The sequence below is a fragment of the Rousettus aegyptiacus genome, unplaced genomic scaffold (genome assembly GCF_014176215.1).
Source record: "Rousettus aegyptiacus isolate mRouAeg1 unplaced genomic scaffold, mRouAeg1.p scaffold_m13_p_11, whole genome shotgun sequence".
Taxonomy (NCBI): domain Eukaryota; kingdom Metazoa; phylum Chordata; class Mammalia; order Chiroptera; family Pteropodidae; genus Rousettus; species Rousettus aegyptiacus.
This window is the reverse complement of record NW_023416286.1, coordinates 23457940-23483554: the sequence shown is the minus strand read 5'-3', so window position 1 is coordinate 23483554 and position 25615 is coordinate 23457940. Positions and strand designations below refer to the sequence as shown.

Here is a 25615-nt window from a genome sequence, read left to right as displayed (position 1 = left end):
GTATCGCGTCATCATCTAGCGCCCCCGCCAGGACGTACGAGAAGCGACGGCGCAGCACGGTGCGGAGCAGCTCCGGCTCCCCTTTCCCCATTGCTGGGCGAGAGGTGTCTATGGGGCATCCGCTGCCGCCGCCGCTACCGCCACCGCCACCACCGCTGGGTGCTGTCTCTATGGCGAGGAGGAGGAGGAGGAGCGCGAGCTCAGTGACCCAAGTAGATCTTGCTTCTGCTGCAGACCTTCGGGGGGAGGGGCGGGTTGGGGAAGTAGAAAGGGGGTGGGGACGACAAACCTGAGAGTGCGCGATGGCGCCAGCTGGAGCGCAGCCGGCGAAGGGAAGAGTTGGGACGCGGATGGAGCTGGGGAGGGTAGTTGGGGCTGGGGGTATGTCTGAGGATTAGCGCAGAGTGATGACGTAAAGGCTTTGTACCTGAGGCTTCGGTGTTGTGGGACAAATTGGGGGTGGAGGGCAGTGGCTACATCCACAGCTCCTCATATTCCTTTATGCAGTAGAGCTTGGGAATCAATCTGACCCCAGTAAATGGTTATCAGCACCTTGGTACTGGCTCTCTGCCAGGGAAGAGCGTTATCTATGACTCGAATGCTTCTGTACTGTTTTCTCGTTTTGGGGGGAAGCCTGCAATACGGAGACGCTACCTCCAGTAAATGAAAGGGTTTCTGGTGCCTCTTCGGGAGTTCTGGAACTGTCGTCGGGGAAGAGAGAGAGAAAAGCAGTGTTAAACTGTAGGGTCTTTTGAAAGTGTGTGTGTGTGTGTGTGTGTGTGTGTGTGTGTGTGTGTTTAGCGTAGTGGGGAGGGTTATAAAAAAGGGGTCCCCTAGATCTTAGAGCACTCGGTTACATTTGACTGCAATTTGGGGGAGGGATCATAATCCCCTCTTTTACCTTTGTTGTGATTTTTTTCAAACTCGTGGAAAATGAAGAAAAAATGCTCAAAAATCAGAATTTTGGTGTATACTGTTATCATCCAGGAACATGAGATGTATGTTTGGTAAGCAGGGACAATGCTCTGATTTTTAGGAAGTTAGAAACGGTTTGAAATACACACTGTTTCCTCCTTTTTTTCTCCCACCTGCAGTTATGGACATTCAAACAATCTCTGTGGCTATCCGTTGTTAATTATTTCCCAGAAATAGCTTTTTTTTTTTTTTTAGTTAGTTTTGTTCCCTCCATTCTGACTTGAATAAATGCCAGTGAAGGAGATTTTGTAATCAAATCACATTTTGACTGTTATGTTAATGAGGAATTAAAGCAAACACTATTTCTGTCATAGTAGCATCTGACTTTCTCACATGTATGTTAGTATTTTACTTATAAAGTTTTATTCATTGAGTTGAATCCAGAGCAGTCTTTAATTAGTGGAAAGTTTTAAGAAATGATTCGTATGTACACATAGTAAACACTATATTTACACGATATTGATATTAGAAATAAGAAACCTGTGTTGTCATTTTTTTCCTACTGATTAACGGACTTTATACAAGTCATTTCCAAAATTTTTATTTTCTTATGAATCAAGGACTTTGAATAAGTAATCCCTTAAATTTCTGTCAACTCAGTTACCTTTGATTCCGGTTTCTGATATAGCTGGTTTTTATTTTGGTTTTTATTTGTGACAGGTACATAAATAAAGGATAAAGTATTTTATGAAACAAATCTTCAATCAAATATAATATTTTGATGCTTGGCAGCTAGACTCCTTGTGCCCTCACTATGCCAGCAGCAACTGTAGATCATAGCCAAAGAATTTGTGAAGTTTGGGCTTGCAACCTGGATGAAGAGATGAAGAAAATTCGTCAAGTTATCAGAAAATATAATTACGTCGCTATGGTATGCCTATGATCAGATATCCTTAAAATATTTCTTTGGAAGAGGAAGAAGGATTTTAAAAGTCTTGAATTCAGTCCTTCTGGTGGCTTTTTTTTTTTTTTTTTTTAGGGATTTAATTATGAAAAGAAAATTCTGTCAATTTCCTTCAATCAGAGACCACCTGGAACACACCTGTAATGTGACTAGTTGGATTTATTATTCACTGAGTGAGGGAAAATGCATGCCATTGGAGGAAACGGGGCATTTAAGAGAGTGTTAAAAGGGACTTTTAGGATTGGGGCTTGTGTCCGGTGGTTTTCGGAAGGGCTTAAGGAAGTAGGACTTGGCTTCGGATTGGATGCTGTCAGGAAGCCAGGGTGATTCTGTGATAGGGTATCTTAATATTAACTAGAATGAGAGAAGACTGGAGTGAGGCTAAAGGTATAAAGCAAGTCACTCATATTAACCAAGATGGAAGGAAGTTTCGTGGTTTGAACAATGTTTATGTTTTTGTGTATGTTCAGTCATGATTCCAGAGTTGCCTTGTCTGATATTGAAGTGTGAAATTGTTTATATTTGACAGAAGAACATTAGGACCTAGCTACCAGTACCAGATCAGCAACTAGCATCACTAAGGCCTAATTGATAATACCAGATGAGCTCCTCTAAGCTGGGAACTCCTGGATGTCTTTCGCAAACAAATAAAAAAATCAGCTCTCCCAGTGATAACATTGATCTGCAAGTTTTCATTGTTTATTTGTTTGTTTGTTTGTTTGTTTGTTTATTTATAATCATCAGTTGAGTCTCATGAACACACTGCCTTTGCATATACTATTCAATCTGCCTAGATTGTCTTCTCAGTTAATTATTATTATTTTTTTTACTACTGTATCATGCATATCTGTTACAGCTCCTATACTGTTTTCTAGATAATTAGCTTTGTAAAGCAAGGGGTTAGTGTCTAACACCTAGCACAATACGTAGCATCCAAATAAAGTGATTGTTGAGTTGGACTGAATTTAGAGAAGTTTTCATTTCTTTACTATTTATGGTGACTTGGTATTTAGATTTTGTTCTTAGCTTTCTAATTTGAATTTTATGTTTCTCAGTATTTTTAACACAAATACGTTTCTGTGTGGAAGAGCAAGTCGATTGCTTAAAATATAAATATTTGAATGTGCATAGATAACATACTATATATTAAAGTATACTTCTGATAGTTAGAATTGAATTTTTTTATCCAAAAGAAATTGATAGTGATCACTTATTTCTCAGATGATAAGGCGTGACAACATTAAAGATGTGATAACATTCTATAGGAATGAGTGGTTGGCATGTTTTCTCTGGACTATAGAGAGGGTACTATTTTAGCTCAAGAAATTAGAAGGGATTCAGTGTTTAGATAAACCTTGTCTGAGAAAGTAATTGGAAAGTATGATGCATCTTTCACTCTTTTTAACCAGTTCTTCATTACTTTTAACATTACAGCAGTGTAGTTTCACATATCCCTTGAGAAATATGAATTTATGATATTTTTTTTCCTTTCCCTTGGGAATAGAGTACTTGGTTGCATTTGTCATGTGTATTTTATACATGGTAATTTTTACTGATGTAATATTTAAAGTAAGAAAAACTCAAGTTTGTAGAGTTTTATTTTATGGTTACAAAAGTTAATACTCTTCCTAGTTAAAGGTACTTTGTAATGCAATGTCAGTTTGTAGAGTATCATCTATAACTGGGTTCTTTGACTTGTGCTAAAAATTGTTAATTCTAGGAATTGGTGGCCTTTGGTTTTTAGTAAATAATGAATTTTAAAACTATTTTACAGGACACCGAGTTTCCAGGTGTGGTTGCGAGACCTATTGGAGAATTCAGGAGCAATGCTGACTATCAGTACCAACTACTGCGGTGTAATGTAGACTTGTTAAAGATAATTCAGCTAGGACTGACATTTATGAATGAGCAAGGAGAATATCCTCCAGGAACTTCAACTTGGCAGTTTAATTTTAAATTTAATTTGACGTAAGTGGGAAATAAATATAACACATTTTTTTTTTTTAGTTTAATTGTAGCAATTGATTTCCCTTAAGTATTGCTGAATGAAATTTTAAATGAATTTGGCATAGGTAGCCTAGAAATACTTAAAATCTAAAATTTTAAAGGTTAGGTTTCATTTTATTATAAGACAGAAAAATTTGAATAAAGAAGACTTAAATTCAAGTACCTTGAATTTTAGAGCTGCTATGTGAAAAGTGTACCACTTTCTTTTTATAAAACTTTGGGTTTTGAAAATACTTTCTAATAGAAAAAATAATCTTTCAACATTAGTTTTACTTTCAAACTGTGTACAGTTGGAAATCTATGTGTCTTTGTAATAGCTATGCTTCTTGTGAAGAGATTTTTATTACAATAATATACCAGTTTATGAGTAGATTACACATCAAAGGTGGTGAGACATTTCTTGGTTCATTTTCCTTTCAATGTTATATAATAGCTATATTTCCAGATCAGCCCACAAAACTTCTTATAACTTACATACAAGAGAGATAATAGTACCCTTTTACCAAGTGTTTCTTTTAGAATCTGGCAGGTTATTTTCCGTAATCTGAATTCTAACTCAAACCCCAAAATCCAATTGCCATACTTGTAGTCTTTATTATTGGTGAGTAGTCTTGATAGCTTAGGGAAGTTTAGTGTTTTGGGTGAGGGAAGATTGTTTACAGACTGTAAGCTGCAGAAATGTTTAATAGATTCTAAATATGTTACAATATTCCAGTGTCCTGTTTGACAGACTGAACTTGAGTAATATAATGTAACCTATGATTCGAAAAATAGTAAAAGAAGATATGGAACAATTAATGGTAGTGCCAGTATAATAGCCTTTTTCTGTAGAATAATGCTATGTTTAGCATAGTATAAAAATCTAAAGAAAAGCAAGGCTGATGATTTTAGAGGTTAGTGTTGTCAGTGGTGCAGTAGTATGCCTTATAATTGCATTGTGTTTATCCTGACTCTGTTTACTCCATTGGATTTAATAATGTACTCACTAGAAGCTTGTAAAGGTAAAAAGCACTCATCTCTATTCAAACTAGTAATAATATTTTATAAGTATTATAGCTCTGAAATGAAAATTGTTTTTTATCCTTTTCCTGAAAGATAGTGCTTTTAAAAATTATTTCTTTGCCATTTCTTTTGTTCCTTGTTACTTTTTTTTTTTTAACATCATTAGAACATTGTTTTTAACAAAGATACTGTTGTGATCTCAATCCATAAGCAGGAAGTAACCTATCATTGTCTCAGTTTTGCTAAACTTGACATTTTATTTATCTAGAAAACATCTTTGTTCTGCTAAAAACTGCTTTGTTATTACAATCTCTGAAAGACTTTTTTTTTTTAATATACAGAGAGGACTGCTGTGGACTTATTATACCAAATTTTGCTACCATTTATACTAATGTTAATATCTTGGGAGACGTTTAAGAACAAGGATATAGTGAAAAATATTTAAGACCAGGTCCTTTGGAAGATGAAATGGGTACTACCTAATGTGGAGACAGAGCACCATGAACCAGATAGATCATGGATATTGTAAAGACGAAAATAGACTTTGTATTGAGTGTCTAGAATGAATATGTCATCCATCAGCTGTGCTAGGCAGCAGGGATATAGTGTTGAGGAAAATTGGTCATGGTCATTATAACTTAGTATTCCCATAAGTCTTCTTTCTGCTCCTTGTTGCTAAAGTCTACGAATTAGAATTGTTAGATACCTTATCGATACAAGAGAATTCTCTCCAGAATGAATTTGGAATTGATAAGTACATGGAAATTGAAGGTGGAATATTGACGAGCTATGAAGAAGAAGAGAAAGCTATGGGCAGAATAGCTTTCACTAACAAGTCAAAGGAGATGAGAATGAAATTTTTATAAGCCATCAATTTGATTATTACAGTAATTGATAATTAAGAGAATCATTTTAATAGTGTAGTAGAGCTTATAAGGGATCATGGATTTGGTGGTAACAGAAAGGAAGGTGATACTTCATTTAGGAAAAACGGCAGTGCGAAGGAGATGGAAGAGTACCAGGGGACAGCAGAATCAAAGGTGGCTTTTATTTTACAGATCATACACATTTGAAGGTGGAAGGGCAGTTGTCAGTGACGGGATTGCAGGCTGTTTATGTTGTGGTCTTCCATAGCCTTTGCAGATTTAGGGGGCATGTTTGTATTCTTGGTTTGAGTTTATTAAATATTAAGTTTAGTAGCCATCTGTGTATTTATGACAACCTATATTCCAGTTTGCCTCTTGTGATTTTTAGCATAAATTTACATAGGAGTTTACATTTTTAAAAATGTAAAATGTGTGGTGAGGCAGGAGTGGATTGAAGTTAGAGAGTGTTTTTAAATTGTAAAATCTTTAATCTGCTTGTTTAAAAATGTGAATTTGTGTAGTAAGCTAAGTTTATATTTGTAGGTAGAAGTAATTTCAATACATTTTACTCAGTTTAGCGTATCTAATGGAGTTAGTTTCTGTCTTTTTTTTTTTTTTTTTTTTTTTTATATTAACAAGGGACGGACAGCCTTGTATTTGCTTTTTTGGAAAACCTTTTTTAGAAATTTTTATATGCTTTTATTTCTGTTCAGTTATAACTGGATATTTTGCCACCTTAAACTTTAGTAGTTGATTGATCTTTAGTGATAGGAGCAATTACATTACTTTTCGTTGCTGTTCTGAATAGATCTAATCAGTAAGCCAGCCCCTGAACCTACAGAAAACTTTACATTTTAACTACTTCTTTGAAATTAGAGTATTTTCCTACATTTGCTAGGATTTTGGAGGGTGGGGAAGGCAGGGTGGAATGATTTTCAAAACTTGAAGTGGACACCATGGGAAAAGGACAGTCTATGTAGAAAACTGAGGGAGTTTCCCTTACCACAGGAAGTTTTCTTCCTATTTGGAGATTTATTTAGCGTACCTGGATGGGATTCCAATTTTCTCTTGTTAATGACATGGGTATAATAAAGCATGGAATTGGTTCCAAATGATAAAATATTTAGTCCAGTGAAATTTAGGTGACAGTACATTAACTTACCTGTATTGAGCTATATGAACTACACACACACACAAAGAATTTATACACATATTTTTTTTTTTTACAACTTCCTTGATCATTAAACACCTGAGGTATTCATCCAAGTATTTCTCCTAAGGATTGGGATTCAGTAGCTCTAGGTGTGGGACCTAGGAGTCCCTATTTTTGGTATGCTCTCTGAATGGTCGATATCATTGGGCAATTTTAGGAAATACTGATTTAAATAGTACAACAATCACTGTTCCACTTTACATGGTTTTTGATCTGATGAGATAACATTGAACAAAATGGACAAAAGTCATTTCCCTCTTAAAGCTTGCATTTCGATTGAGAGAGACAATAAACTAAAAGTAAAGGAAATATGGTCCAGAATAATATGAGCCTGGAGAAAGAATCTGTTATGTCTGTGGTTGGTTATAATTGCTAAAGCATGCCTCAGTGTGCACATCAGGGCCTGATGAGTGAGATTCTAGTTGTTTTTGGTATATACTGTTAGTTTGATAAGGTCAGTCAATAAATACCTGTTGTTTAATGAAAACACTTATATTGGGTTTATTCAGATATCCTTTCAAAAGAATTTACCAGGTTAAATTTTGACTTACAGTGATTATTGTGGTTTTCCTGTTTTCAGATATTTCAGTGGCTAATTCGGTTATTTTTCAGACATTTGAAGACAAATTGATATCCAGAGAATAGACCATAAGAATACATTTTGGCCCAAGCATGATGTTTCTTTTAGTTTAGTTTTGTTAAAGCTTTTACTAGGATTGTCTTTTGCTGAGTGCTAGAAACCAGCATTCTTACAGTGTAAAAAGTAAATAAAAAAGTCTAATGGGCAATTCACAAAATACTTTATTTATCCTCAGAAACATACCTTAATTTTGATCACTTTTTAAAATTTAATTTAGTATTTTAGATACCTGTGTGTGCTTGGAAATTAAGCAATGGCTTTCTTTTTGGCTTTAGTAAAATCTTGAAAGATTGGTTTATATTTAGATTTCCTTACTTGAATTTTAGAAGGTAATCTTCTAGGAAGACGACATTAGAAGAAAAAGTTATTGTTATTATAGCAGAGTCCTTTATTTTAAACAGTTTACTGGAGCCTTTTGAAAGGCTTATTATTAATGAAAGGAGGCATCTCCTTTTTCTTTAATACAGAATGTAGTATAACTCAGCCACATCAGATGTTTTTCACTTGGTGTCCGTTCTGGTGCTGCTGAGAGCTTGGTAGATAAACATAGGTCCTCACCCCTGCTGCTACAGCTCCATCTGGCAGCATTGAAGTGGTTGCTGAGACTGAAAGTCCCTGAAAAGAACATGTCTGTTTCTTTGTGGTAGTAGTCCCAGTGAGAAGAATACCCCTTTTTCGGACTCAGCTAAATTTATTTAATTTGTGAAAAGCTGATGAAATTGAGTTAATAGCAAAGATTAAAATCTCACCATTGGACTGATTCGAATGATTATTTAATGTATGAACAATTCTCTAAGATATTGTCCTGTTTATTTAAATTGTATTTTTCTGTCATGTATATGAAACATTGGAACAACTAGATTCAAGTGAATCTTTCTTGCTTCTGGCACTGTGGTAGATATAATTCGGGAAAAATAGTTTGAAGTAAAGCTCTTTGAATGTTGTCTTTCTTCTCCTGCCAGGGAGGACATGTATGCCCAGGACTCTATAGAGCTACTAACAACATCTGGTATCCAGTTTAAAAAACATGAGGAGGAAGGAATTGAGACCCAGTACTTCGCAGAACTTCTTATGACATCAGGAGTGGTCCTCTGTGAAGGGGTCAAATGGTTATCATTTCATAGGTAAAAAAGATTTTTGCATTGAAAATAGCATATGTGTTACCATACTTGGCTTGGGTGACTGTTTTAGCAATTTCAGGCTTAGTTCTACAAAGAATTGGCCGCCTATAGCAGTCTCTTAACTCTTATTAAGAGACAGGTGTTGGCCTACTTAAAGGTTATTTAATAGCATGGGATCCATTTTAGCATACGAGAGATAGTATTGTATAGTGGGAAGGGTCCAGGCTGGAAAAATAGATCTCAGTTTAAATCCAGCAATGCCATTTGGAATGTGTTAGCTGGAGTTATTTAACATTTCCAAGCCCAAATAAAACCATTTATTCATTAAAAAATACTTTATCTACCATATGCCAAGAACTGTGATAAAATTCTAGGAATTAAGCTATGAACAAGAGGCTAAAACCCTTGTCTTCATGGAGTTTACATTCTGGTAAGCATAAGCACACACTTTTATATGATGAAATTTATATTGTGGTTTGTTAGATGATGATATTGCTGTGGAGAGGCAAAGAATGCTGGGGTGGGTGTGTTACAGAGTTTTTTTATTTTTTTTAAAATTGATCAGGAAGGTATCACTTAATATCTTTCAGAATTGTTTTAATGATCAAAAAAATAACATATGTAACCCATCTAGTAAAGTAGACTTCCAGGTAAGAGAAAGTTTTCTCCTAAGTAAACTAAATTAAACTGGCAGCCCAGGGACTAAAAGTAGCCTTGGAAATGAATTTATTTAACCTCTTATGTTTTTTAAAAGCATTGTATTATGTAGATGTTAATGTTATTATACTTGGCCTACTTTACACAGAGAGCTTCCTGCATGCTTTACAATTTCCAGCTCTGTTCAGATTGTAAACTTTGGCATGGTACTAAGCCATAATTTTTGAGTTGGAGGTATCGAATGTACTAATTCTTACCTATTATCTTTTTTCTCTATTCTCCATTTGAACCTGTACCTCAGGAGATGAAGCTTCAGTTTCTGTTAATTTGAGGAATGTTTTTGAAGTTCTCTTTTTACTATTATGGTCATAAGGATACAAAAGAATGGGGAAAAATTGTCCTATCCTTTTACTATATATGACATTGTCTTTCATTCAAAAACTACTCTGAGCAAATACAATGTTCTAGACACTGGGGGTATTAAGATGAACAAAAACAGAAAGAATTCATCTTAGAATTTAGATTCTAGATTAGACTGATACATATTATAATCTATTTCTAGTAAAGACTAATTTAAGAACTTTATAAATCCTAAACTCTAATAAAATCTTTTACTAGTAGTAAGCACATGCTGTATTGACTTATATTTTAGGTAAATGGAAGAGTCACTTCCTTGCCAACTACCAAAAACTTAAAAGTTTCTGCTGCTTATTACTTATACCTTGATATTTCTTAGAGATCTTCAGCGTAAAGTTTTTTTTTAATTAGTAAAATTCTGAATATCAAATAGAAATTGTACTTTGCATCCCTCAAAGATATGTTAATAACATTTGTCACCAAATATTAGTTGAGTTCCAACTATGTGCAATAAAAAAATATATTTTTAAAAGATTGCTGCCCTTTAAACTAGGAAAAAACAATACATGCATTTTAAAGCATAGTACAAGAAAACAACTTGTGTAAGCAATCTGAGAGCTGGGCTCTTCAGGGAAGGCATCTGTAAAGGTCTTTGAAGGAAAGTTAGACAGAGAAAAGATGGTGTATAATAGTTGCACAGGAGTGTAAGGAGATATATGGCTGTTGGAAAAGCCAAATAATAGGTATAGGACATCTTGATTTGACATAGTGGGAGTATGTAATCTATCCTCTAGATAGCAGTCCCCAACCTTTTTGGCACCAGGGACCGGTGCTCCTATGAGAATCTAATGCCTAATGATCTGAGATGGAGCTGAAGTGGTGATGCTAGCGCTGTGAAGTGGCTTCGCTAGTTTGCCCGCCACTCACCTGCTATCGGCCCAGTACCTAACCGTCCAAGGACCATTACCGGTCCACGGTCCAGGAGTTGGGGACCCCTACTCTAGACAGTAGTTCCCAGTCTTTGCTGCCTTTACTTCTTTCACATGCAGCATTCCTATTAGTATCTTGGGGAACTATGATAAGGAACAGAAAATTTTGGGAGAAGAGAGTACTTATTAACAAAGCCACTTAGGGGAAGTGAAAATAATCTGGTAGGAAATTAACTCTTTGGATTTTTGAAATATATGACTTCTTTTTTAAAGATGGGAAGTTTTGCATTATTTTTCCTTCCGAAAGCCAATTCTCTTGCTTTTTTTACATGTTTGGCCAACTTTCCATCCATCTTTGTTTTAATTTCTCCATTTGCATAGTTACTTAAATTTTTTGAGACATCTACTATGGGCAGTTTGATACTCTTCTTAAAGAGTTCTCTATTCAAGCATTAGCAAAATAGTTTAGTGACTACAGCTTGGGAGGGTAGTAAAGATTTGCGTATTGATAACCAAATGATGAAGTGACAAAGTCTAACCACTGTGTATAAGATGATGGTATTTTCCCATTATAATTGTGAACATGTATATTCTTTCTGTTCTTTTGTGCACTTTTTTGTGTATGTCAATTCTTTTTTGTCTACTGTGTGACTCACTTAAAATTTATATCAAAAAGTTTTCATCTCTGGTATTTATGGTTCCTCTTCTATATTCTTTTAACCCTTTTTTTAGCGGTTATGACTTTGGCTACTTAATCAAAATCCTGACCAACTCTAACTTGCCTGAAGAAGAACTTGACTTCTTCGAAATCCTTCGATTGTTTTTTCCTGTCATTTATGATGTGAAGTACCTCATGAAGAGCTGCAAAAACCTCAAAGTAAGGCTATGAGTGGCTTTATCTGTAATTAGCACACTATTCAGATTGAGTGACTAACATAAGATCCTAGGCTGGGATGTTGATTTAAACCCCATAGTTTTATATTAAATGCAGTTGTATCATGTGGTCATTTGATTCCTTTGCTTGGATAAATAATGCTTTATAGGAAATCCTTTAATACATATTGACAGAATAAGTTATCAGTAAAAGTCAGTTGAAGGGTCAGATTTTCGTCATTGCTTGCCAGATTAAAAATCATACAGCACAGAAACTGTGAAGCTCTCCTGTATGGTTCAAGTCCACACTCCCAACATGGACATTATCTATGCAAGATAAAATCCAAGATGGCCAGCAATGTGCAGATGGTAGTCAGTAGTGAGGCAAAAAGTTTCTGCTTCTGCTTGTCTTGGCCAGAGATTATATTTTGGGTCATGTCATAGGATCGTGTTCCAGGGATTAAATTACATAGTTAAAAGGGTTTTTTGTTTTTTTTCCTGGCCCGAAGATGTCAGTAGTAAGTGTTATAGTAACTGTGTTGGTCCTAACTAGACAGTAACTTACATTCTGACACTGCTTAACATGTGTAATTGTTACTTTTGAACATTAATTCTTTCAAAGGGAAAATTTCTTTATAAGGAAAAGTACTTCTTACATTTGAGAATGAATTCACCTATGGTGACATAGATTCCTAAGGAATATAGTCAGTTGTTTTTTTGTTTTGTTTTGTTTCAGGTGTATTTGATTTTAAGCTGTAAAAAAAAAAAAAAAAAAAGTAAAGTGCTTGCTTCATAGAACCTACATCAGGATTGATCAAGTTTTTTCCTCACCAAGTTTTTAAAAGTGCAAATAAAGTTATAATTTTAGAAGATGGTAAAAACTTGAAGAGCATTACTTTTACACAGAAAGAAATCATTTAGGAATTGAATAGGAAACTTGACTTTTGACAAATTAACTGAAAATCATAAGAGAAGTAGTATTATGGCCAATGTCTGCTTGCCTCATTACAGGATATGCCATATAACCAGGGAAATTTTTAACAAATATTACTTCATGTTTGTAGCACCTAAGAGCAGCAGAATTCTGTGCAATTTGAAGAGACTTCGAGCTGTGACTCAAATGAATGTGCAATAGGATATCCTTACTACTCTAGAAACTCAGTCCACACCCTTAAAGTATTACATGCTGAGATTCCAAGAGCTTTGTGTTTAATGTGGCTGTACAATGACAGTTTTGGAAACAGAACTCAATAATCATTTATTATGCATATGTCGGAAAATTTCCAAGTATACCAGGGATTCTGAATATACCCTGAGTGGCCTGCTGTCTTAAAATTTAAATTTATAACAGAGGTGCTTTTTGACCTATAGTACACCATTTGGAATAACAGAATTCTGTTGCTCTCATAAGCAGCTGCTAATGATACCTAATCCTTATGCTATTTTTAGCACAGAAGCAACTGTTACGCAAAGTACTGTTTCAAGCTGTGACATAGAGAAGAGCTAATTTGCTAGTGGACGAATTCATAATTTAGATAAGAATTTCTCGTTTGTTTTGTCCTTGTTTGATTATTTCTTCACTTTCTCTGCTCCCGTTATTTTTCTCCCTTCCCTCACTGTCCCTCTTTCCTTGTCTTTTATTCTTTCCCTTCCTTTCTTTCACCCTCATCATCTTTCTTTTTTAATCCTAGCAATATTAACATAGGCAGATTTTTAGCTGACCCTTCTAAGAAGTTATAGTCTTATAATAACATACTCTTTTTCCTTTTTAACTAACAAAACCATAGTTAAGCACTTAGTGAATTCTTCAGATTTGATTAGTCATAATAGCTTTGTTTTGTACAAATTATTTTGTTGTAACTACGTTGCTGGTAGGTTAAAATTTGAAGATAATCTACAATTCAGTTTTATGATAATTGACCGATGGCTGGATCAACTGAATGTACTTGATAAATGTTACTCTATATATGTGTTACCTTGTATATGATCTGCTTCCCCATATATTTAAGAAGTTATTTACCTGTCACATGCCTTAGAACCTATGATAAATTTTCCTAATTAAGATCTAGTTTTCTATTAAATTATAAATTTTACCCACGTTCAATAAATACATTAGTAATTAACATTGTTTTTTCCCCAGTCTTAAGGTCCATCTATACATTCTAAAGTTCATTTATATTTTGGTCATTGTCCAAGTTATATAATTTGTGAATTCAGGCATTGCAATGTTTCTCTCTTTTGACAGGCAATTTTTTGTCTTCTAGGGTGGTTTACAGGAAGTTGCTGAACAGTTAGAGCTGGAACGGATAGGACCACAACATCAGGCAGGATCTGATTCATTGCTTACAGGAATGGCCTTTTTCAAAATGAGAGAAGTATGAAGACATGAGTGCCTTTTTTTTCGGTTGTTAGGTTGAGAACACTATCTTATGGCAAAAATTTTGGGGCAAGAAATAAATATGAAGTGAAGATATAATTAGCAGTACCATATAAGTCATATCAACCACACTTGAATGAAAGTATTCAAATATAAGTAATCTTAAAATGTAGTGCAGAAGGAAATTTTTTAAAAATAAGTTTTTCGTACACTAAAAAAAAGTAAAAATTTAAACTGCCTTAGAAATCATGTTGCTCCAACCACATTATTTCTTAGGTGAGAAAACAGGCTATAGGATAATAACTTTAATCTAAGGTCACATAGATTACTAGTGAGAGAATTCTTTCTATAGACCACATCAGTGCTTATTCTGCCACGTCAAGGAATCCATCCATATGTTAAGCTTCTCCTGGCATTGCCTTATCTTAGACATTAAAGTGCTCATAAAAATATTCTCTCATGCCATTCTTCATTACTTTAAGGATTTAGAGAGTAGGGCTCATGCTTTTTAGTAGAGTGAGTCTTAGCAAGTGGTTTTTGAATTCTAAAATGGTTAAATAAGTCTGAAGTAGTAGTCGAATTGAAAATCATATTGGGCAAACCCTCCTTAAATGGTAAAAGGCAGAGATAATAAATTCCTCAAATATAAAGAAGTTAAGTATGGAAGAATGAAGTTTAATGAACCTAAGTCTACTCTTAGGTTAAGTGATATGCACAGGTCTGCCTCAGTATAGGTAAATGCAAAGAAAAATTTGTGCAAAAACAAAATATAGTGGGCTTTTTTGCTTACAAAAAAGTTTTCTTGTAAAATATTCACTGTTAAATTCTTTTAAGTATATCCTCATAGACATTAAAGAATTGACTGAGAACTCTTCTGGAAATTTAAAAGTTTTTGTCAGAATGTATTAATAGAAAGCACAATAGCTGTTTTGCCAAGGGGTATTGATTCAGAAGTGATTTAGATTGTCTATTCAGGAAAGTAAATGTTTTGTACTTCTTTCCAGTGCTACATTACAGAATTAAAATAACCTTTTGGATTTTTCACTTTGCATTTTAAAAATGCCTCAATGGTTCAGTTAATGGCGGATTCTCTGCTAATTTGTTCTCTTTATTTTTCTTGGCTTCTTCAAGGATAATAACCTAGTGTGAATGTTCAGATTTTACTGTCCAGAACATTGTTTTTAGCCAACTCAGCCTTACACATAGACTCAAGGCTCCTTATAAACCTAAATGTTCCCTGCCCCCATTTTCATTCATTCTTACCATTAAGTATGAAATTAAAATGTCTGCCATTTTTCCATGATTACTAGTTCTCATAAAAATAGTCTAAATGTTAATAGGAAAGACATACATTTATACATTTTTCGTAGTCCTTTCCTTCAGTTTCTTTTGAGCTCTACTTCTTGAAACCTCAATTTAATTCGTTGGATTTAAAAGTGTGGCTTCAAAGGAGCACCATAGAAAAGAGCTGTCATTATAGTTAATGATCAGTCAATACTTACGTTGCTGAAATATAAATTACCAGTTGTACCTTTTGCTTAAAATTATCTTTTTTTTCCCCCAAAATTCCTTTTTAGATGTTCTTTGAAGATCATATTGATGATGCCAAATATTGTGGTCATTTGTATGGCCTTGGTTCTGGTTCATCCTATGTACAGAATGGCACAGGGAATGCATATGAAGAGGAAGCCAACAAGCAGTCATGACATGAAATAGTCCTTTTATTTTTATTTTATTTGAGCTACACACATGCTTGTATATAGGTTTTTATCTCTGGTTGAATCCCTTGAACAATAGAAAGTACTTTTTTTTCTCTTTCATAGCCCATTCTATTTTCTGCCTTTCACTGCTAAGTATGAGCATTCCTATCTCAGAATTTAAATAGAAAAGCATTCAGGTTAAATTTGGCCTTAATACTTGTTAGCAGGCGTGTGTGACAGAGAGTGGGAAAGCTACATCATACAAACTTTACCTACTTGAGCTTGGCTTGTTTTTCCCCTTTCTTAAATTAACTAGCACTGACTGTAATTTATTTCCCTGTTCCATGTCTCCGTTCCATTCTGCAGGAGTTTTAGCTATTTGAGAATGTGGACCATCAATTTTGCACTTTAGAGAATAATTCTGACTCAAATCCTCTGTTTTATCAGAAATTTTGTTTTTCTCTTGCTCTTAGCTGGAAAAATGACCATCTGCCAACTTTATACAGTATTTACTTGTTTTTTGACCCACGGAATATAGCACATGCATTGTGCAAATGGTTGACTCAGCAAGACTACAAAAAAAAAAAAAGACAAAAAACTACTGAGGAGCTTAGTAACTGCTGTTTCTATACTTAGTGTTTAATCTTCCAAGCACATCTAGTGTCTGTCAGTTTCTAATTGGCATGTGTAGGCTGCTCTGTGATTGAAGAATTTTTCAAACCAGCTTTACACCCTTCAGGAAAAATCCCTTGTGATTGGATGTTTATTGTCTGCCAGGAAACTGGTATCCACAATGTTGAAGCTACAGTTATTTTATGATAGCACATTTCCCTTGATTTGCTTCTTTTTATTCCATCACTGTTTACCCTTATTTTTAATTTTTAAAAATTTTATAGCCATGTTTATGATGCTCTTGATTTGTTGATTCCACAAATCAATTTCATTAAAATCCAAAGATAGCAAGTCTTTAGGTATATTTTGTACCAAATTAAATTAGAAGACAAAAAATTGTGCTTTCATAGTTATTACAAAGATAAATAATGGAGAGATTTGGTACAGAACAAAATACAAAATTATATATATTAGCTATATACATATATACATATAGCTAATATATATAGCTAATAAAATTACCTGAGGAGTGTAATGCTTGTTTATTTTTTGTATATATCTTTACAATCTATTTTATATATATTGACAAAAGAGACTGTGAAATATTTAGCCATGCAGAATGTGACCAGACCAGAGCATGTGTAGGAAGACATTTTGGTAATCATTAACTGTACCCTGAAGTGATGGACTACAAGTTATGATGTGTGTTATCTACACTTCAATCAGTAATAGTAGCAAATCTCCAAATGTTAGCCACATTGGTTTGTTTTCCTTGTACATTCTTTATTCATATTACAATGCTGTAACTGGGTGGTCCTTTTTAAACAAAACATTATTTGCAAAACAGAGGGTATTTGTTTTTAAAGCTTTTGTAAATAAAGGCTTCAGAAATGTTTTCTTATATATGTTGACGACTGGTAATTTTGTTTTGGAAATATTTGGGGGACGTTGAGGGGCAGCTGAACAGAAAACAGTAATTTCATAAAGTAAGGGTAACCTCTTAATTGAAAAATCAGTCTGAGCCTTCTGCATTTCAACAGTGTTGACTTATTACCTCGAAGTAAATGCTTTTGGTATAACTTATGCTGGCTTCCTTTTAAAGCTGACACAATATAGCAGGTATCTAATTGGTTTCTATTTATTTTGATTTTCACCTTAAAAAGGAATTATAAAGATTGCCTTTTGAGTAGCCTTTTAGTTGCTGGATTTCATAATTTGTATCAGTTTTGGTTTCTGTCTCTAAGAAATAATATAACATTTTTATAACTTCTATAATAAGAACATTATGACCTTTACTAAATCTAGCTTTTGAATAAGTGATATTTGGCTGATAAACTTTTAGTGTTCCTGAGCCATTAATTCTGGATTCACCATATTCTGTTAAATCCAATAGAGCACACAGGTCAGCAAATTATGGCCGGCAGGCCAAAACTGTCTGCTGTCTGTTTTTGTATGGCCAGTGAGATGAGAATAGTTTTTACAGTTTTAAAATGGTTGGGGAAAAAATTAGTATTTCCTTACATGTGACTATTATATAAAATTCAAATTTTAGTGTCCATAAATAAAGTTTTGTTGGAAGGTAGCCACACTCATCATTTATATACTGTCTGTGACTGCTTTTACACTAGAGGAGTTGAGTAGCTGCTACAGAAACTGCCTGTGATGTTCTTATCATTTTACATTTCTGTTCGGTGTGTGCTACAAAATTGGTGATGTAGATGTGACCCAACAGCATTTGGAGTGCTGATGTGTGTATCACAATATTTTATTTTTTCTGTTATCAATTCATACCCATTGTGTTAAAAGTGCACTTTGAATGGTGTGCTTTTAAGGCACATTGAAGTAAGGATTATCTTATCAAATTAATGGTAAAATGCTGTGTTTATCATGCAATGAGACTATATAACTGCTAAAAAAAAAAAAAAACACAACATATGTTGACATAACCAGACTAAGGACTCATCATAATATTCCCAACTCATGGGGAAGCAACAGGAGAATTAGAAATTTTAAAATAGAATATCACAGCATAATTTATTCACAAAAATAAAAAAAATGAAAATGTGGCCATAACTGAAGTATATTTATAAGTGGCCCATTTGTTAGCCAAGCAAAGCCATTTTCTGATGGTGACATTAGATCATGTTTCTTGAATGTAGCAGACCAAAGAAATATGTCTAGGGAAAATAATTCATCTTTGAAAAAACCCTTACTAAACAGAAAATTGAGTAATGTATGATGCATCTGTACAATATTGTTAGTTTCTTAAATACTGATTACCTATATGGTAGAGCCTCTAAAAACTAGAGAAATCAAAATTATTAGTTTAATGGATTATTGGGACAGTCGAAGTGTGTCTTTTTGAAGAAAAACATTTTAAATGTTTTAAAGTACATTTTCTGTGTACAAAATGTAGGTCTATTTGTTTTATTGACTCAAGTAACATACTACATATCTAATGAGATATGCCATCATCTCTAAAATTTATAACCCCCTAGAATTAAACCTAAAAAATCTCGATTATTTACTGTGTGAAACAAAAAGAGAAGCATTAAAACTTAGAAATTTTATTTTAAAAAATGTTTTCAAATCTGATTCTAATGTGTACTTATGTATTCCAAAAATTACATGAAAGACCTAAACAGGGGAAAGATTAACAGTACTTTAGCAGAGTAAAGAATTAAAAAATCCCTTTTTTTGTCCCCTAGCTTCTAGTTGGAGGGAATATCTTAATCCTGTTCCATAAAAGCAGCTATAGTACTGTGCTTTAAAATATCTGGCTGCATATAATTCTTAATACATCATGTAATCCTGTTGCCCTTAAGATTTCTAGCAGTAGTTATAGGTTCTAACCTGGCACTTCAGGTAATAAAAGATGACCAAAAAATGCCTTAAGAGAAAGGTAAAAATGTATCATACATTGTGAAATTCCTTCAAGCAGATTGTCAGATCAAAATCTTTAGCTTTAGAAAAAATTTGAAAAAGACTGCCATCCTTGACATTCTTATACTCAAACGATCTAGAAAATGGCCTGGGCCGACACTATCTTCCATTAACTCATTTAATATGAAACTATATTTTTAGCAAGGATGAGTAACTGCAAGGACCTATTGCTCCATTATCCTCTGGTCTTCTAGTCTATTTTGTGTTGAATTTTTGCCTCAGATTTTGAAAAGTTTAATACACCATTTTCTTTTTTTATTAAAAACCAGTTCCTTATCTATGTAGTTTTAAAAGGTAATCTGCTTTAAATTCTGAAAATCAGTACCAAAAAAATGTACACAGCTTATTCTAAGCACTAACATTTACAAAACTTACACTCGATCAAATTAAAAAAGAGGAAAATAAAACATTCTTCTTTAAATAGTGCATACAAGGCACAAAAGCTTCATGGTGAAGCCTAACATTTTGGCATTAACAAACACACCACTTAGTTTATCTGAAACTCAATTTTCAAACAGCACACCATTATGTTGAACTAAATTTCTACAAGTATATGATTTGTTTGATTTGCATAATTTTAATAGGTGTTTGAAGAATTATATAGTTTTAACTGTCATACTTTTGATGAGAGGGCACAAAGTGAAGGATTAATCTATTGACCCATCAGGAATTCTTAGCAGAAATTCAGTATTTTTTGCTATGTTCAAAAAAAACTAAAAAGATTTTTTAAAGCCAAACTAGCAAAAGAATATCACAAACCAGTCCTCATAATTATTATATGTTCCCTCAATTAAGTTTAAAAGATATGAAAAATATGTTTCAGATGTAATAGAAATGTATTCATTCTTACAAAAATTTTCTGGTCAAATGCTTATCAGGGAGCTCAAGCCTCAATGATATACTTCCTTTCCAGCAGGCAACAAAAGGGAAATTAGATTAAAGTCTAGCAAAAAAATGCATGGTGGTCTTCAACTGTAGGTCATTTGGATTTGTAATGGATTCTTAGTTATGACAGTTCACTCTGAAACTAGATTCACATCAGAGGTAATAAAAGTCTGATTTGCTACCTCCATCTTCCCATAGGTAGATAACTAATGTCTTATGAATAAAGCATCATTATAATGTGACTTCAAATCTTTCAAATCTCAATATCTTAGTCTTAATTTTTTAAATTAGAAAATCAGATGATGAATGGGCTTTTTCTGTGATAAAGTGTGCTACCCAAATATTTGGGTGGAAACTGGCTCATGGATTTATTCGAAGTTTTTATGATAGACGATATTTTTGCCCTTGATTCATAAACCATAATTACTTTTTAATATTTCACAGGAATTTGTGTTATTTGAAACAATCTGTATATTGAATAAAAATGTGATGATTTAAGCAACTGCTTGGAGAGAACTAATCAATTCATAATCTGTATATCCAGCCAAGGAGAAATGGGAGCGAATGGCCAATGGTGTTCTCCTGTGGAAGCCTCTTCCATCCATCTACAACATTGATACCTTGAAATGAAACAGAAAAAATGAAACTATTGTATTAACTATATAAAACACCAACACTTAATAACTCATTCATCCAACAACAACTCATTGATTGTTGCAATAATATCCCTTGTTCAAAATAAAATGTTTTCTATACTAGAAGGATCAGTAGATGAGTTCTTGAATTTGGACCTTGACATCAATGAATCCCAAACTATAATGTGCATATACAAGACCATGGGATCTTGTTAAAATAGAGAAGATGCAGTGTTTGATTGGACCTCAGGTGAGGTCCAAAATTCTGCATTTCTAAAAAGCACTCGGGTGAGGCCAATGCTACTGATTGGGGATCCCAATTTGAGTGTGTTATTCTATAGTTGTCCAAGGCCACTGGCATTTAGAAGTGATAACTGAGTTCAAAAAGGGACTGTGATAAATGATTTTGAAATTTTATGTGCATAGAAGCACATTCTTTGTTTATATTGTATCAGAGGGAAGGTTGGATAGGCTAAATTTAATCTATAGTTTGGCATTGCTATAGATATAGGCACATAACTGGGAAATATGCTAAGAAATATTTTATAAAAAGCCCACAGATCATTTATTAATGCAGTTCAAAAAGAAGAGAATGTGAAGATACCAGTAACATAAGTATATCAATATCAGGTAATATTGTTCAATATAAATGTGTGCTGAATGAATTGTTAGTTAGATTTAAAGCAGTAATCTATATTAAAAACTTAAAAAAAACTATTTGGACTATTAGCTACCTTAAGCAAATGTAATTTTTTAAAGAAACATCTTACTGGTTATGTCAATAGAATGAAAAACCTTACATTAGAAAATGACTTTTCTTCAATGTCAGTGCAGCTGATTCATGCTGTCATTTGATTATTATGACTGCTAATGTCTTACATTCAAATATAATAAAATCAAGTGAGTTTTAATTTTAGTGATGTTATCACTGACCTATAAAATGTTCATTTAGAACCTACTGTGTGTCTGGTACTCTGTAGTGTTGAGAATAATGGTGAACAAACACAATACTGGTCTTGTGTCAAAATACTTGGACATCTACATGACACTGATATTACTATGTAAATGTGTAAAATATTTAATACATGACTTCACAAACTGTTAATTATTTCTAATAATTCAAATACTCAAATCCTGTGAAACTTTATATGCTTTACAGAACTAGGTTCTACAAAATATTTATTTGTGATATTGTAGTGATTCATATTTGCATATTCATAGTTACATTTTTAAATTTCCAGAAATTTAACATTGTCTCCTTGATATTTGACCAAATTAAGAAGATTAAATTTTCACTATCCTAACCGTAGTTATGATTAATCCGATCTACTATACCATAGTGTGGTCACCTGAAACCAAATTAGTCAACTGGCAAATTGCCAGATCAGTATTTTGCTCTTAAATAAGAGCAAAGCAAAACATTAAAAATAAAAATTAAAAAATTAAAAAATATTTTGAGGAATAAAATGAACTAAAAACAAACACAAATTTAAAAAATGCCCTCAGATACCAATGAAATACTTTGACATAAATGTGTTTTAGATGCTGCTCTCTTGCTTCTCTTACATAAGACTTCGGGATTGCAGTTTTGTAAATACAGAGTTCTCTTGATAACTAATGTTTACATTGTATTTATTATAATGGTACATATAGTTATTTATTTTGTTTAGATGTTTATGACTTTGTTCCAAAGGGACTCTTTATTGTAGCTTTTTATTGACTGTCGGGTTATAAATAGATTATGTAGTAAAGAAATTGATTTGGAACTATAGGTTTAAAAAATTATTGTTTAAAGAAAATTATTTGGATCACCTGTTACTTTAAGGATGGCACATGCTATGGGGGTCCTACTATGACCAAAAATAGGGATGGCAGATTTAAGCAGACAAGATATAATTATCTTGTACTTAGACCCAGTGAAATTCTGCTAATGGATGGTCAAGGACATGACCACTGTATATCCAGAAAGATAGAAAAAAATAAAAAATTGAACAATCCTATGAAATGACAAGATAATTGTCATGTAAAGTTCAGTATCTTAGGATCAATCCTTGTCATTTGATGCATTACTAAAAAAACGAATTTTGCTCATCAACTTATTTCTATTATACAGTTCACCTAAATGTTAGCTAATACTGAAGCTAGGTCCATGTCGGAGGTCTCCAGCATGATTAATGCAATCTCAAGGTCAGTTAAGATGTCTGTTAATATGAAACATTCAAAAATAAATAATAATGTTTATGGAACCTATCTGACCTAAGAGAACTGGAAAAGGTTAAAAATATAAAATAATACAAGAAAAACATCTTACTTCCATAAAGCAAAAATTATTTTGTTTGAAGAGTTAAGTCTCATTCTCCATGGTTAATGCGGGATTGCTCATACCTTCAAGAAAGAACATAAATTAGCATTTTTGGGGTTGCTTTTGAACGAACATGCAGAGACTTGTTTATTCATCCATTATTCCCCCTAATATATTTCCAAAGGTACCCTATACATAATATAGATGTTTATAAGATGGTCATATAGAAACACATATACACAAACTTCATCTTAAGCCATCGTTTCTTAATTTTTCATTGACCAACCTCATTCTAAATATTTTTTGAGCCCTTTCTCATCTCATCCTTCTCATGTTTCTCTTCTTTTACATCATCCTTTAAACTTTCATTTCTTATCTATTAAGGTAATAGAAAAATTAATCTAACGTAACAGCACATAAAAACCAAGAAATCTCTTACATTTTAATGTAGAACTGTAAGATGAAACCCTTCCAAAAGGAAGAGCTCTTCGTCTCCCCCAAAACTCACCCTCAAAACTGATCCCCAACTATACATCATTTCTTTGCCTCTAAGGAAGCTAATGGATTCAAAGAGAAATAGGTGTTCTCTCATCAATTTTTATGTAGGTAATGCCTAGACTTATTCATAGATTGTAAAATGAAATGGCAAGTTTGAAGGTGAAGAGAGACCAAATTATGAATACTCAAATGATGATCTTCAGAGTGTGTGTGTGTATGTGTTTCTTTTTAAAGAAAGTCTATTTTAGTAGACTATGATTATATACTAAATAATGACATTATAATTTTTACTTAGGATTCCATCAATTTGTTTTTCACCATCACTAAATCCCAAAGAGATTTCAAATGCACCAGTAAAAACTTTAAAGTGCAGTGAGCCAAAATTAGGCGGCACTAGGAGACAGTTTAAGGAAGACTACAAATGAAGGAGAAAGATTTGAGAAGTTAAATTAGTCAACCTGGAGATTTTCTGGTCAACAGTGCCTTACCCAGGGATGTATGGTTTTGTAGTCATTTATAGAGACACCACACATATATATCACACCTGCATATATGATCACACTGTTTTGTTTAATCCTTCCCAAATCTGAGAAATAAATAGTATTTTAAAGATAAGGAAGCTCAGTCTAAAAGAGATTGGGTACCTTAAATATCACACACTGATCAGGTGCCTAAACTGGGATTTGAAATCAGGTCTGACTTCAAAGCCTTGCTTATTCTTCACCAAGAAAGTAATCAAAAGATTAAAATCAATAACAAGAAATATGAATAACTAAAGTTATGGTAAAGTTATGGTAATTGTGCAATCACTTCGACATTTTGAAATTACATAGAAATCTTGAGTAAAAGAATTGCATAATTTAAGCTCCTTTAAGATATCTTTCAAACTTTTGTCTAAATAGATTACATTTTTACATTTAAAAAAATGTATTTTGAGTTTATTTATATCATTTAATATTCAGTAATAAAGATTTGATTCTTTAAACTGAAAAAAATACAACGTAGATCTATTTTTCATAAAACGATTTTCTACAGCTCACAAAAATAAAGTACTTCACAAATAGATGTTACTGAAAATAATTCTAAATTTACACTGGGCGTCCGACTTTAAAACAAAATTACTGTAGGTAATATAATGAAATTTTTTTCACTACTTTCACCTTTTAAAAATAAAATACATCCAAAAAGCCAATGAGAACACCCTTACCAGCGTTGCCTTTTCCCAGGCTTGTGCTGCCCTCTGTCCAAGACTGCGAATCTGTAAGAAGGTGGCTCTGGGACTCTCTCAACGGCTTTGCAGGAAATTGATGGTTTTCAGAACTGAATATTAATCATCACAATCATCTCATTAACTCTTGACAGTATTAAGGTGAATGTTTTTCAAAGCAAGGGACTCAAATCATTTGTGATGCAAGATAATTGTAGGAGTTAACTCAAGAGAATTTAGGGAATACTGGAACAATTAAATCATACACTCACAATAAGAAAAGTGTTCCCTTTTTAGGTCTCTTTTCGTTCTTCTGATTATAATAACATGACAATCTTTAACTCTGCCAAATCTCCATTTTTAATACAGAGAACAAGTCTCAGACTCAGATGTTAGCATGTAAGGGAACTTAACAGTATTTTATTATCGATTTTATTTTTTGAAGTTCTATTTTTTTATGACAAATTATACTAGTTTCTCATTTATGACAGTAATATAAAATTGGGTTTAAAAATGAAGTTCAGTGTCAAAATAAAGAAAAATATTAATTTTTGTAAGTGGTCCGTGGATATGGAAAAAAATATATGATGGTGATAGCAGAAAGACAAGTTTGAGGACAAACTGGCCTAATGTTTCTAAAGTGGCCTAACTGGTCTTGAACAAAGAATTATCTATCTTCTATAAGATGGAAACAACAAATGTGAGCATTATCTTGCAGGAATGTTGAAAACATCTGACATTATCACATCTTACAAACCTGATTTAATCTGAGAAAACAAAGAGTTAAAAAAAGGAATTCAAGTTTTAAAATTTAAGTAGACATGCCACCTATCGACATATTGAATGGTATAAAAACTATATAAACTATTTCACTTAGGAAAAAACTTGGCATAGAAACTATTATTTTAGAAC

At 33.2% G+C, this 25615-nt stretch overlaps 2 protein-coding genes across 2 annotated transcripts in view; one reads left to right on the top strand and one right to left on the bottom strand.

The window, feature by feature from the left end:
* Nucleotides 1–18: 18 nt before the first annotated feature.
* Nucleotides 19–17136, top strand: CNOT7 (CCR4-NOT transcription complex subunit 7). The gene is made up of 7 exons (XM_016129884.1): nucleotides 19–212; nucleotides 1636–1846; nucleotides 3654–3847; nucleotides 8570–8731; nucleotides 11404–11548; nucleotides 13809–13919; nucleotides 15499–17136. The coding sequence occupies exons 2-7, from the start codon at nucleotides 1730–1732 to the stop codon at nucleotides 15625–15627; spliced, it is 858 nt and encodes a 285-aa protein (XP_015985370.1). The 5' UTR covers nucleotides 19–212; nucleotides 1636–1729; the 3' UTR covers nucleotides 15628–17136.
* Nucleotides 17137–18784: 1648 nt separating this feature from the next.
* The window catches only part of ZDHHC2 (zinc finger DHHC-type palmitoyltransferase 2), a 53469-nt gene continuing 46638 nt past the window's right edge, over nucleotides 18785–25615 (bottom strand). Inside the window, exons 11-13 of the mRNA XM_036228610.1 lie at nucleotides 24704–24816; nucleotides 23008–23081; nucleotides 18785–20681 (exon numbers count right to left, since the gene is read on the bottom strand). Of these exons, the coding sequence (XP_036084503.1) occupies nucleotides 23041–23081; nucleotides 24704–24816 (154 nt within the window). The 3' untranslated portion in view covers nucleotides 18785–20681; nucleotides 23008–23040. The remainder of the gene's footprint in view (nucleotides 20682–23007; nucleotides 23082–24703; nucleotides 24817–25615) is intronic.